This window comes from Oncorhynchus tshawytscha, linkage group LG27 (genome assembly GCF_018296145.1).
Source record: "Oncorhynchus tshawytscha isolate Ot180627B linkage group LG27, Otsh_v2.0, whole genome shotgun sequence".
NCBI classification, from domain to species: domain Eukaryota; kingdom Metazoa; phylum Chordata; class Actinopteri; order Salmoniformes; family Salmonidae; genus Oncorhynchus; species Oncorhynchus tshawytscha.
Window position 1 is genome coordinate 11,994,235 of NC_056455.1, and position 13,616 is coordinate 12,007,850.

The following is a 13,616-nucleotide window of genomic DNA, read 5'->3' on the forward strand; positions in this document are numbered from 1 at the left end:
ACATGTGGGAACACAAGTATATATGAATAATATACAAAGGACAATTGGGCTAGGGGGTACAATATCACATTACACAAGGACCTTAACTGGTGCATCTGAATATCACTGTTAGTAGGCCCAACTTCTAAGACACACCATACACATAATTTTGAAACTAGGGAAATTGAACAGTTAGGAAAGGGGTGGCTAGTGAGGTCTAAGTCAGTCTCTCTTCCTGCCTATCGTTCATTCTCCTCTTATGCCTTGTCATTTTCCTTGCCTCCTCTTGTCTCCACCCACAACACACACCAGCCATATGTGGATACAGACACATAAGAAATGAAAGGGTGTCAAAAATGGTTGGTGAGATCTTCTCATGCCCTCTACTCTTTTGTCAATTTTTTATGCCTTACACAATTTGTCCTCCCTATAGTCTGCCATCAGACAGAGTAAATTGTGCTGATGCACTGTCCTCTGCCATGACTTGTGTGCTGATCCTAGTCTGGCCCTCTATAACATTGTACTCTGTCAGTGCGTGTGATGTATAGCTGGTAGACATGCTTACTCTCTGGCATGATGTAGGCAGAATTATGTAGGGACCTCAAAGCCTAACGGTGAGAATAATACAGATTGCTAAATGTAGTAATGCCCCAATTGGTTAGGGCCAAACCTATTTGAACGGTGACAGGGTGAGGATGGAGGCCAACTCAAAATGTTGTCAGGAGGCCAACATTCCCCAAATGATGGCTCAATTACATTACACGTTCAATGTGTCCAGGACATGGTCCTTAAGCTCCTGGTGTCCAATTCCATTTAGATTTTAAAACTGAAAAATGTTACATTTTAAGATCAGTGATACCCTTACACAAATCTATAGTTCATGTTTGTAATGTTTCTCTGTAGCAACCACGTGATGTGAACACAGATTAACTGTTGTCCTCAGATGTCTTCCAGCAATACTCCAAGAGGATGACTTTTTAATTGTTTTATTTAATTTCACCTTTATTTAACCAGGTAGGCCAGTTGAGAACAAGTTTTCATTTGCAACTGCGACCTGGCCAAGATAAAGCAAAGCAGTTTGACACAACAACACAGAGTTGCACATGGAATAAACAAACATACAAACAATAGTACAGTAGAAAAATCTATATATACAGCATGTGCAAATGAGGTAGGATAAGAGAGGTAAGGCAATATGTTCATAACTTGCATGGTGGATTGTTTGTGTGCGAGGTTGTTCAAATATTCTTTGAGCCAAAATAAAGGAGGGGAGAAACTACTTGTGTGTCTTCATAAGAGTTTATTGTGACATGATAATTACATTTTCATGTTCTTTCTCATGAGGGAACATCCCAAGACCCAGCAGCCATCATCTCAGTCATTGATGATGATGGAGATGTAGCTGCTGTGTGCGAGGTTGTTCCATCCAGGAAGAGTCTCCGTGGTCCTTGAGAACGTGGTTATTAAGGATTTCCAGTGCTGGCCTGATGCACTTGTAAAATTGGGAATTGATGTAAAAATGTATCACTAGCCACTTAATATAATGTTTACATACCCTACATTACTCATCTCATCTGTATATACTGTACTCTATACCAACTACTGCATCTTGCCTATGCCGTTCTGTACCATCACTCATTCCTATATCTTTATGTACATATTCTTTATCCCTTTACACTTGTGTGTGTATAAATGTAACAGTATGACTTTAGACCGTCGACTCGCCCGTACCCGGGCGCGAACCAGGGACGTTCTGCACACATCAACAACAGTCACCCTCGAAGTATCGTTACCCATCGCTCCACAAAAGCCGCGGCCCTTGCAGAACAAGGGGAACTACTACCTCAAGGTCTCAGAGCAAGTGACGTCACCGATTGAAACGCTATTTAGCGCGAACACCGCTAACTAGCTAGCCATTTCACATCCGTTACACTAAGTAGTAGTTGTGGAATTGTTAGGTTAGATTACTCGTTGGATATCACTGCATTGTCGGAACTAGAAGCACAAGCATTTCGATACACTCGCATTAACATCTGCTAACTATGTGTATGTGCCAAATAAAATTTGTTTTGATTTTGTATGTTTGTACAGCCTAATGTACTCACTCCTACATGGATACCTGAATTGCACGAATAACACTTTTGGGTTTATACAAAAAGTGTTGTTAAACTTGGATGGAGACAGAATGAAGCCAAAGGTACTTGCTTTGAAAAACCAACTGCAAAGTACCAATACCAAAAAACATTTATGGCGCTAAACAATTGTAAATAGCTACTTTATCCTATAAGGAAAAGAGATTTAGGGATAAAAAAAAAATGTTTAAAAACAACTGAAGATGATTAAATGTTTTGTGGGCAACTAAAAAGTCTGCCTGCATTTGATTTGATCTGTGCCTTTAGTCAAACCGATCACAAAAATGAGAAAGTCATGCAATACTATTGGCCTTTAATCTTAACATGTACACAGATACAAGAGTAACTTGACTTCAGTTAGTGTAGAGTTTAATTGAAAGTGTTACTGTTTGGGAAAACTGAACATTGGCATTGTGAAGTTACCTTACACATCCTTGTATATCGGAAGCTTTAGAGGCAATGGCCACAAATCTCACGTTGCTGACGTCATCATATGAAAAATGGCCGAGGTCCCAGAGGATGAAAATGGATAGGGAATCTTCATGGAGTTGTAAGGAGTGGTCGTTTGCATATCTGTGTAGTGTTGTTGACCCGTACATATACGAACGTTGGGGAAACAACGTTCGCACACACTGTCTACTTGCATTTAGAACGTTTATATTTCAGTTGAAAGATTCGGCGTAACGCCTTAGTCAGAAATGAAGGTTTAGGACCGAAACATTGCGTGCATAAGTACATTTTATAATCTGCAAGTATTACTTTGTTTTGTAAACATAATGGAGTGAAAATTGTCGTGGAGGAAGAAATGTAAATTGTCAACATTAATCTTCATTTTAAACAGTTGAATGTAGTCAAATTGTTAGACTGAAATTGATGTCGGCACATCACTACCTCATTATTTTAATTTTAAAACCTCCAGCACAACTTTAATTGAATGGAAGCTACCACATCAAGTGAAAGTGTTAATTAGAGAAAGAAGGGTCATTATACTGTGCTTATGTTTTAATAGTTAAGTTGATGGGGAATGTTGCAGTGTTACACAATATTGAATTGATTGAAATTTGGAGGTTTGTTATCATAGTCTAGTTCTGTTAAAATGAGTCATGCTGTACAGAAATGGCATTCATCTATTGATGGATGCTAAAATAGATGAATCATGTTTGGTGCGTTCATGTAATTAGATATGTGTGTTTCTGAAGCCGCAGTGTTTCAAATAAAATAAAATAAACTGTTGTAAAGCTAACTTGCTTTAGACTAGTTGACTGAAAGAAAGAACTTGGATTTTAAGAGTAGTTTTTGACTTAAAATGTTGAAGTGCAGCTGGTTTCCACAAATTATTTGAGTTACTTAAAATATAAAGTTACACAGGACTAAAATGTGATAGCATTATTTTTTTTACTGTCTTATGTTTAATTTCCTCAAAAGTTGCATGCAAACTTGAACATGTTGATTCGGTATTTGTTGAATGCACTCCAAATAATAGAGTAACTAAAGTAATTAATTACAGTGATACATGAATGATTTAAGTTATTAATCAAGTGAAATTAACATATAAAATAGTAATATTACTTGGAATTGTAAGTAAGTTGTGCAAAAGTTACACAGTTTGGATACTTAAACAATTAAATTCACAGTGACATGATAGAACCAAGTTAAGTGACAAGTTGTTATGGCTTTAATGTTTTGAGTACAAACAGAACTTTACAACTAAAGTTGTTGTAGGGAGTAAAAGCAAGTTAATGGACAGACATCTTTTAAGTATTCTGTACTTAAAAAAATATACTTCAACATTTTGCCCAGACTCCAAATATTTAGTAGATCTAGCTCAAACTACTATGTTTAGGTAACTCTGAAATTACCATTAGTGGACAAAAATTATTAAGTGTGTGTTACACTACTAATCTACTTCATTAGCAAACTATGTTGAGTACAATGTACTTAAAAGATTTCTCTACTTACTAAAACTTTTGTTTAATCAACTTTAAATTGTGGCCCATTTGGGATCATGAAACACTTATAGTTTGAGTAAAGCCAGCTGTAACGTTTTAAGTAACTGTACTCTAGAATCCTAGTGCAGCGGGTTTCCACAACACTGTAGAGTAATGATGACTAATAAGGGTTTACAGTGCAGCCGCCCTTCATTAACACAATAGTCCATGACCCTAAACCATCCGTTCCCCATCGGTCAATGCCCATCTCTATATTGCCTAATTATTGATGTTATGGGTTTTGTGGTGGAACTTTCCCCAAAAATTGACCCCCCCCAATCCTAACCCTAATGTTGTTTGTACAAATATGAATACAGCAGCTTGTTTCGATGACTTTATTTTCACTCAGGCAGGGATGTCAGAACATAATCACTTGTCTGGGGTACATTTAGAAGTACCGACTGCTCATTGCGGCGACAACCACTTTCATGAACTTCTGCCAGGTTGCCTGGATTTCAGGAGTGAAAGCGGCTCCGAATTTGGCGGCAATGACAATTGTGAGGACGTCAGCCAACACCTGTGGACAGAAGACAAAGGAGGAAGATGTTAAATAAGACTGCCGTTTTTGTTTTACCTTTGTAATTAGACGTATTGTTCTGAATGTTATACGTGTAGCCTAAAACAAAAGGCCTACCCTGAAATTTTCAGGGTCGACGAAGAGTTTGTTGGCGTGGGTCTCGCTCAGTGACTTGTATGTGGCCAAGATGTTGCCCATGTTCTTCACAGCTTTATCCAGAGCTCCACACACGACCTTGCCGTGAGCAGCAACTTTGGGGTTGCCCATGATTGCTGCGGCAGTGGACACATCTCCGAAAGAGCCGAAATAACGCTGAGTCCAGGGGTAGACGATCAGGACTCTGTCATTGCAAAAACACCGAAATATGTGAATTATTTCAAATGTATTTAAATTATATGCCTAGTTAATACTCCAATATGCTCCATTCAAACTTAATATCAACTCAATATTAATAAGATAACAGGACAAGTATAATATTGTTATAATTACTCATGATCTCCACTATAAACTATATTAGATGATATATTTGAATGAGGCTGAAGCCATAACCTACCTTCCCAGAGCCAGTGGTCCGACCTCATTGATATCTACTTTGCCCCAGACAGCACTGATGGTGCTCTTCTCAGCGTCTGTCCAGTCAGCCATGTTGTCAGTGTTTGTTTTCCGGTTTTGCAACAAGATTGAACAATTAATGTATTATGTAGGGAGACGCTGCATGCAACTTATATTTATGAGTGTTCTCCGCCCACTGGAGGCGGCGCATGTGATTGGCTCTGGTAAAGATCCGTATTGGCCAAGTGTTTAATGAGCGCTTCAGCTCTTATACCTGATGTTATTGAGAATTCAGTTTCAAAATCCAATAATTTATCTGTTAAAAACAACAGTAAATACTATTTTATTAGTTTGTACAGAATCAAGCTAATTCCGGCCTACAATTTGGTTACAGTTCCTTATCTACGACAATATTATGCCTTCCTTTTTTATCGGGGGATTCAGACCGTTCCGCCCATTTTAAGTGATTAATTTCAAGACATTACATATGATAAGCAGGAATGTCCTGTATTATTTGCAGATAGGTGTGTACCCATGTCCTCGCGTGACTTCTGACTTTTTTCCCGATCATCATTCGAAGTCTAATCAACCTTTTCATTGGGGATCATATCGAACAAATGTCAAATATGTCACCTTGAATAAATATTTTCCAATTGAATGCAGGTCTTGAAGGTGGTTTTGATTTGTACAATTTAATTTACTAAGGTGCATCGTAATTTTAAATAGCTAATTAGCTAGCAATGAAATATGTTGATATTTTGCCAGAAGCAGCTTTAGAATTAGCCTATTGGAAATATATGATTGATTATACAGACATATTTCGTTTATGCAACGAAATAAATAGTCATTATTATGTATTATTATACTTATCAATCAAACAAATTGTAAAATTGTTGACAGGTACAATTTATTTCCATACATTGTTTCACAGTACAAGTCAGAAGACGAAAACATAGGCAAAAAAAATCAGAAAAACGTTAATGATGTATATTATTACAAACATAGCCCTCTGACATCTTATGGGAGGGCCTAAATATAAAAACGCTAACTTAATATTTGAAAAAAGCCAAGATAACGTTTCTTACTCTTGGATTTTGACAAAGATGGTTGCAGTGTACGGGGAGTGTCCCTTAGTAGCTGGGCGTGTCTGCCGCTCTATGGTAATATAAAGGGACCTAGTTGTATAGGCAGTCATCTTGTTAGGTTAAATTATTGTAGATCTAATACACGTCAATCAAAAAGGAGCAAAATGAGTCTGACAGCAAAAGACAAATCTGTGGTCAAGGCCTTCTGGGGCAAGGTTAGTGGAAAGGCAGATGTCGTCGGCGCTGAGGCTTTGGGAAGGTAAGCCTTCTTAATGAATGAATGAATGATGAGAATGGTTGTGTTTAACCCGCTGACAGCGGCCTATGTGCCTACCCCGAATAAGCATTTTAACATACAATAAGTCAACTACTTGCATTACATTGTAGACAGACGATGATAAGAGTAAGATACGCATAATGCTTAAAAGTTAAGGCATCTAAATACGCCTAAAATGGTATGCAAACTCATTTGCAGGATGCTGACCGCCTACCCCCAGACTAAGACCTACTTCTCCCACTGGGCAGACCTGAGCCCCGGATCTGACCCAGTCAAGAAGCATGGAAGCACCATCATGGGTGCAATTGGTAATGCTGTCGGAGTGATCGACGACCTCGTCGGAGGACTGAGTGCTCTCAGCGATTTGCACGCCTTCAAGCTGCGCGTTGACCCTGGCAATTTCAAGGTTGGCGCCCAGATAACTTATTATCTTTATATTTATCACTCTCGACTTCAACTCTAAGTCTGTTGCTGGCTTAATTCGTCAATATTAACTTTTAAAATCTACTTTTCAGATTCTGTCCCACAACATCCTTGTGACCCTGGCTATTCACTTCCCTCGGGATTTCACTCCCGAAGTGCACATTGCTGTGGATAAATTCCTTGCAGCTTTGTCCGCTGCCCTGGCTGACAAATACAGATAAATTGTAGTTCAGTTCCTGCGCTGTTGTTATCACAATAAAATACACGGGCAATGAATTAAGTTATGTTCTGTTTTTGTGTCCTTATTCCGCCATATTTCACCATCAAACTCATATTTGAATGTTAGCAATACAGCAGACTAAATACAGTAGATTCACACATTTAAAAAAATGGAATGAAAAAGGAATGAAGACATGATAAAAATAAAGTGGTTGTAACGTCTCTCGTCGAAAGGAGTGGACCAAAGCGCAGCGTGGAAAGTGTTCATGATATTTTATTTTCAAAAAACACTCAAACAAAATAACCAAAGTGAAAACGAAAGCGCACAGTTCTGTCAGGTACAGACACTAAACAGAAAACAATATCCCACCAAACCTCAAAAGGAAAAATGACAACTTATATGTGATCCACAATCATAGACAACGATAGACAGCTGCCTCTGATTGGGAACCACACTCGGCCAAAAACAAAGCAATAGAAAACAGACTTTCCCACCCGAGTCACACCCTGACCTAAACAAACTTAGAGAATAATAGGGATCTCTAAGGTCAGGGCGTGACAGTGGGGATCCTATCTGACCTAAAACAGGGCATTTTTACTAGGATTAAACGTCACGAATTGTGAAAACTGAGTTTAAATGTATTTGGCTAAGGTGTATGTAAACGTCGAACTTCAACTGTATATTGGCCATATACCACACCCCCTCGGGCCTTATTGCTTAAATTACCCAGTGGGTCAGATCAGAAGATTGGAGATGTAGTTTAGGGATGTGGCTTTCAGATAATTATTTTTATCCACCATGACAGTTAATGTCATTCTTGTTAATCTGTTCTGTTGTGTAGTTATCACATGTTAAGGTTGAACATTCACTTATGCAAATCACATTGTTGGGATAAATACCACCTTATTATAATATGTAATACATAATCTGAATATTCTAGAATAGTGTTTCAAATGCAAACATTTTAAAAACGTTTAAATGTAACTAAATGTAATCTAAAATGTAATCTACATAATCCACAAAAATAATTATTTATCATTAGAGGGCTATAAACAATAGTAATGCAGCACTCCAAGAAACGTTAAAATCTCCACTTTCTGGTAAAAAATAGTTGTAAATTGCTGAGGTGTAGTCACTTTTGAGGACACAAGCTCAGGTACACAGTGCAAATATGATACAAATATAAATACATTAAATATTTAGATTATGTATTTCCTATTCAACAAAACTGTGTGAATAAGACTTCAAATTACTTATATGCTTTCTAAATATAGTAGAATCAAATTATAAAATGACTAACTATGAGATTTCACCTTCCTTATAACTGTAAAATACATATTTGTATATACAGTGTCAGAGAAAATGTGCATATTTTCTAAAGGTCTCTCTTGATCCGAATGTCTTCCCCCATTGCTGTGAATGTCTCACAGAACTCTTCCTGAACTAATTAGGAATTCGCCTTTCATCGCATTTTAATCTGGTCCATCTATGAGAAACAGAAAGTGGTTTTCGTTTGAAATCTATGAATTATTTAAGATTACTGTCTATCAATCAATCTCTGAATGTGCTACAGCAACGATACCACTCACTATATCATGTTGCTTTATGATGTAAGGATTCCAGGCATATGGGTTGTTAGTTGTTAGTGGCTGTGACATAGGGTTCAGACAGGAGTTGATGGACAGTGAATTGATGCAATAAATAATATATATAGGCCTTTTTTACCCTCCAATTCCTTTATATCCAATTGGTAGTAGCAGTCTTGTCCTATCGCTGCAACTTCCATACTACAGATCCGAGTTGGCATGGCTCTCGACCTTCGCCTCGCCTCTAGCACTGCGCTGTGCAATAGACCGCTGCGCCACTCCGGAGGCCGCAATAATACTTGCAGCTCTATTTTGTATTTTATCAGATTTGTTTGAATAAAGCTCGACATCAGTTGCCCTCGTTTTGCAAGACGGCGCGATCTGTCACATTGCTGTGGATAAATCCAGTGATGGCGAGGGCAAGGCTCCAAAATCATATTTTAAACGGATTGTGTTATGCTACTCAATTAATGTGTTGAAAACAATTTCACATGATTGTGGTATGACGTTTAAAATGTTGCTAAAAAGATTGACAAATTAGTTTTTAGGTCCAAAAATGGTAAAAGCATTTGTTGACAGTAGATTGCAGTCATTCTAAGGAAATACATATTTAAATATCTAAAACAAAGAAAATACATATTTAAATATACTGTAGTTATCATATTACAAGTAGCAAACATTATGTAATGGTCGGCAGGTAGCCTTAAGAGTGTTGTTAACCGAAAGGTCTAATTCAGCAGACTCTCTGGATAAGAGCGTCTGCTAAATGTAAAACATGTGATCGTCTGTCCAAGTTTTAAGAAATCATTTATTTTTCAAACTTGAAAATGTGTAGGCTAGGCATCGCTTATTTGAATCCACTGAAGGCCTAACTAGAACCCATTTGCCATCAGTACAATTGCAGGAGAGCGTTTTCCATAAAAAAACAATACTTCAAAAAGATACATGCTTTTACGTGTATTTTATTATTTTCAATATGTGTAGCTATGGCACAGCTTCCAGCCTAACAGACTGGAGTTGGAGTGTCATCTCTCTTCCATATTGATGCTGTCGAGTGATGCTCTAGTGATACTGTCTGCCAAGAGCGGACACAACGACAGCCAGGAACTTCTGGAAGGCTTCCTGAATATCAGCACTGAAAACGACGGGACCGAGCTTGGCGGCCACGCACACGGTGATGCAGTCGGCAAGGAGCTGTGGAGAAGGAACCAGATGGAGAATGTAATATTGGAATAAGCTTTACATCGGCTCATAACGCTATTTAATTCATAAGACTAATTAATTATGTATTTTGTTTCAGTTTGCAATATTCACCCTGAAGTTGTCGGGATCCACGTGCAGTTTCTCGGAGTGCATCACACTCAGTGCAGCATAGGTGTTCTTGATGTCATCCAGGTTCTGCACAGCTCTGTCCAGTCCGTGCATCACGGTCTTTCCGTGCTTGGCCACGGCGGGGTTACCCATGATGGCAGCGGGTGTGGACAGGTTGCCGAAGGTGCTGAAGTGCCTCTGAGTCCATGGAGACACGATCAGAAGTCTACAAATAAATAAAACAGGCTGCCATTAAAATTATACTTCACAATCAATATGGTCTGTATCGCACCAAAGGTGAACACCGCGATTTCCTACTACGCACTTAGTGCTAAATATTCTAGGTAGACTATTATCGTGTTATTATTTAATGATATCTACATAAATATTATAAGAATGTACCTGGCCAGGGCCTGGGGTCCGATCTCATCCACGCTGATCTTTCCCCACAGGCCGACGATGGCACTGCGCTCAGCATCTGTCCAGTCGACCATGTTGACGTTTGTTTGTTGATTTCCGTTGGTACTTGCAAAATGTTACAAGGGACTCCTGAGCTTTTTGTCTCTTGCGACGTCCAATTTATTGATGTTCAGTATCTCCGCCCTGAACAGAACACAGAAAATGATTGGATAAATATCTGGAGGGGGCAAGGTCATCGAGTGTGGCACATATCGGCATTGAGCCAACTTCATCCCACCTTTAAAGATAATGCTTGGTCATTTAGGCGTTGCCAAATTCAAATGATTATGGATGGAATAAACAAGTCATGATTAGCCTCCATCGGCATTTTTGTCCAAATGTAGTTATTGACATAGCCTTGTTCTGTTCAATGTTCTCTACATACTGCATACTAAAATATGCCAATTCATATTGTTAAGTTCAAAATAATATCTGACACCACTCAAACCAATGTAGGTTCGGAAACTGTAATGCCAATTCTCTCAGGATAGAACCTTATTTAGCACAACATTCTCTTTTAATTTATCGTTGTAATATTCACATTGAATTGCAATATTATCGTTATAAAATTCTAATTATTGATGTAAGTGTTTATTTAGGGTGTCTTTTTTTTAAGCCTAGATTGGGAGTAAACTATTAAAAAAAAGAGCATGACTCAAAACGTGTTTTATCTTCATATTCAGACGGCCCCACCCATTTGAAAGTTCCATATATCTGGTCTTTTTGAATGATTATTCTAAATGTCAGTTGGTGACAAGTCGTTTTATAGGCTTTCATCCGGGGAATTGATACGTTCTAACTGGACACTACTCAATGTGGATATTGGCCTATTTCATTCAATGAAACTACAGCTTTTTGTTTAACTCCACTGAAATACAATGCACGTAGCCTATATATTGTTACAATGTTTAATGATAGGCCTAGGCTACGCTTTGCAACCAAAGCAAAACCGTTCCGATTATCAGGTCTATAATATGTCTCATATTAACTGTGAATATTGACTACAACGGCCAAATTGGATATAAGCCAACACGTCTTGATTTGGTTGCTAGTTGCCAATCCAATCACGTTGCAAATATTTGTCAGTGTTGGGGAAGCTACTCTGAAATATAATTGACCAAGTTAGCAATTATTTTACACTGGAAGAAATTAAGCTACACTAAAGCTACCCCTAAGAAAAATATAAAGTTACTATGGCAAAGAAGTTCACTAGCCAAACAACTTCGTAAAAAAAAAAGATCATATGTAAATCTGAAATGTAATAGAGTAAAAATTGTCAGAGAACTTTGGGGTAAAAGGTTGACAGTGTGTTTTTTAGCCTATTAACACAAAAACGATGTTCCAAGTCAGAATTAGGCAGGTCTAATGCCCCCCAAAAGTAAATGATTGCATATTTCATCCAGATTTTATTTTATTTAGCAAAAAAATAGTGTGTAATTCCGGTAGTTAGCTGCTACATGGGGGGGAGTAGTTAACTACTGAAAACCCTAACTAGATTTCAATGTAGTTCAACTCCCACCAAGCTACTACGAAATGTAGTTTCCTTACTCGTTGAACTACATGCAGTCCACTACTCCCCAACATTGCCTTGTGTACAGAATCACATAGCCTAAACTCACCAATGAGTATAGGCAATATTAGACCGTACGACTAAACCTTAACTGTAAAGAAAATATTGATATATTAAGTGTTTCAAAAACACTTTGTTATTCAATCTATATTAAATAAATACATGCAATGTTATGACAGCATTTTTACAAACGAAATCGATTTTGTGCAATTGTCATATTTGGGGCATTACACGAATTGGCTCAGTTCCATAACATATACAAAAAAAACATGAATCATGTCTTGGAAAAATGCCCAATGAGAGGCGGAGCCGAGATTACATCGGGGTGTGCCTTCTTTCATGCCTCAATAAAAACAGCCTCTGAGAAGTCTACGCTCACACGCTTCTTTTCTCAGCATCTTCATCTAAGTGGATAAACGGACAAGACGCAGCTATGAGTCTCTCAGCCAAGGACAAAGCTAACGTGAAGGCCATCTGGGGCAAGATCCTCCCTAAATCCGATGAGATTGGAGACCAGGCTCTTTCCAGGTAATTACATAACGATGTATGATCAATTATAGACTAGGTACATGTATTCATATTATTAACACAACTCCTCAGTCAATTATATGGAAGATATGAAAGCTTTGCCTATCTCAGCAAAAATATGGACGGGATCCCCGACCGTGTGAATTTTTATTTTAAATGATTTTTGGCTCACCTGATTTCTAATGTCCACGACAGGATGCTCGTCGTCTACCCCCAGACCAAGGCCTACTTCTCCCACTGGGCTTCGGTGGCCCCCGGTTCCGCTCCAGTGAAGAAGCACGGCATCACCATCATGAATCAGATCGATGAATGTGTTGGCAACTTGGACGACCTTTTTGGTTTCTTGACCAAGCTCAGTGAACTGCACGCCACCAAGCTGAGGGTGGACCCCACCAACTTCAAGGTAAGAGAAAAAGACACAAAAAAAGACACAAAAAATCTAAGTTTTTACCTGTGAAGGTGAAATAATCCATTTCCATTTTCCTTTGCAGATCCTGGCTCACAACCTGATTGTGGTCGTTGCCGCCTACTTCCCCGCCGAATTCACCCCCGAGATCCATTTGTCCGTGGACAAGTTCCTGCAGCAACTGGCTCTGGCCCTGGCGGAGAAGTACCGCTAAACTGGAGTTCAGCTGCTAAACTGTCATCCGAGCTTCAAGCTCTCACAGTTTTACATCAGAATTAGACGTTCATCCATGTTTCTTAAACGTAATGTCCTTCCGATATTGACACACTGACAATAAACCTAAATGAAACGCATACTGAGGTGTTTGTTTTTCATTTTCGTTGTCTCACATTCAGTGGGGCCATACCCATAGGGGGCACAGGGGCATGTACCCCCTCAGATTTGTCCTCTTAAAAAACGTAATAATAATAATACTTTCTCTGTAATGCTACCAGCCATTTAGCAATGGTATGACGTTGGCTTTAGCTAGCTCAGATGGGTTCCCAATCTCCCAAACTCATAACTATCTACCAATAAGCCATTT

The 13,616-nt window shown here is 38.6% G+C and overlaps 4 protein-coding genes across 4 annotated transcripts; 2 read left to right on the forward strand and 2 right to left on the reverse strand.

Annotated features, from left to right (window-relative positions):
* Positions 1-4,420: 4,420 nt before the first annotated feature.
* On the reverse strand, positions 4,421-5,330 carry LOC112226092 (hemoglobin subunit beta-1-like). Its single transcript, XM_042307293.1, has 3 exons — positions 5,170-5,330; positions 4,734-4,956; positions 4,421-4,616 (listed from the first exon to the last, which is right to left on the reverse strand). Exons 1-3 carry the CDS (start codon positions 5,259-5,261, stop codon positions 4,488-4,490), a joined length of 444 nt encoding a protein of 147 aa, XP_042163227.1. The 5' UTR covers positions 5,262-5,330; the 3' UTR covers positions 4,421-4,487.
* A 1,021-nt stretch (positions 5,331-6,351) lies between these two features.
* LOC112226096 (hemoglobin subunit alpha) lies at positions 6,352-7,233 on the forward strand. Its single transcript, XM_024390329.2, has 3 exons — positions 6,352-6,512; positions 6,729-6,936; positions 7,046-7,233. Exons 1-3 carry the CDS (start codon positions 6,418-6,420, stop codon positions 7,172-7,174), a joined length of 432 nt encoding a protein of 143 aa, XP_024246097.1. The 5' UTR covers positions 6,352-6,417; the 3' UTR covers positions 7,175-7,233.
* Positions 7,234-9,703: 2,470 nt separating this feature from the next.
* On the reverse strand, positions 9,704-10,637 carry LOC112226089 (hemoglobin subunit beta). The gene is made up of 3 exons (XM_024390321.2): positions 10,473-10,637; positions 10,074-10,296; positions 9,704-9,953 (listed from the first exon to the last, which is right to left on the reverse strand). The coding sequence occupies exons 1-3, from the start codon at positions 10,562-10,564 to the stop codon at positions 9,822-9,824; spliced, it is 447 nt and encodes a 148-aa protein (XP_024246089.1). The 5' UTR covers positions 10,565-10,637; the 3' UTR covers positions 9,704-9,821.
* A 1,825-nt stretch (positions 10,638-12,462) lies between these two features.
* LOC112226095 (hemoglobin subunit alpha-4) lies at positions 12,463-13,386 on the forward strand. The gene is made up of 3 exons (XM_024390328.2): positions 12,463-12,627; positions 12,823-13,030; positions 13,119-13,386. Exons 1-3 carry the CDS (start codon positions 12,533-12,535, stop codon positions 13,245-13,247), a joined length of 432 nt encoding a protein of 143 aa, XP_024246096.1. The 5' UTR covers positions 12,463-12,532; the 3' UTR covers positions 13,248-13,386.
* Positions 13,387-13,616: the final 230 nt, after the last annotated feature.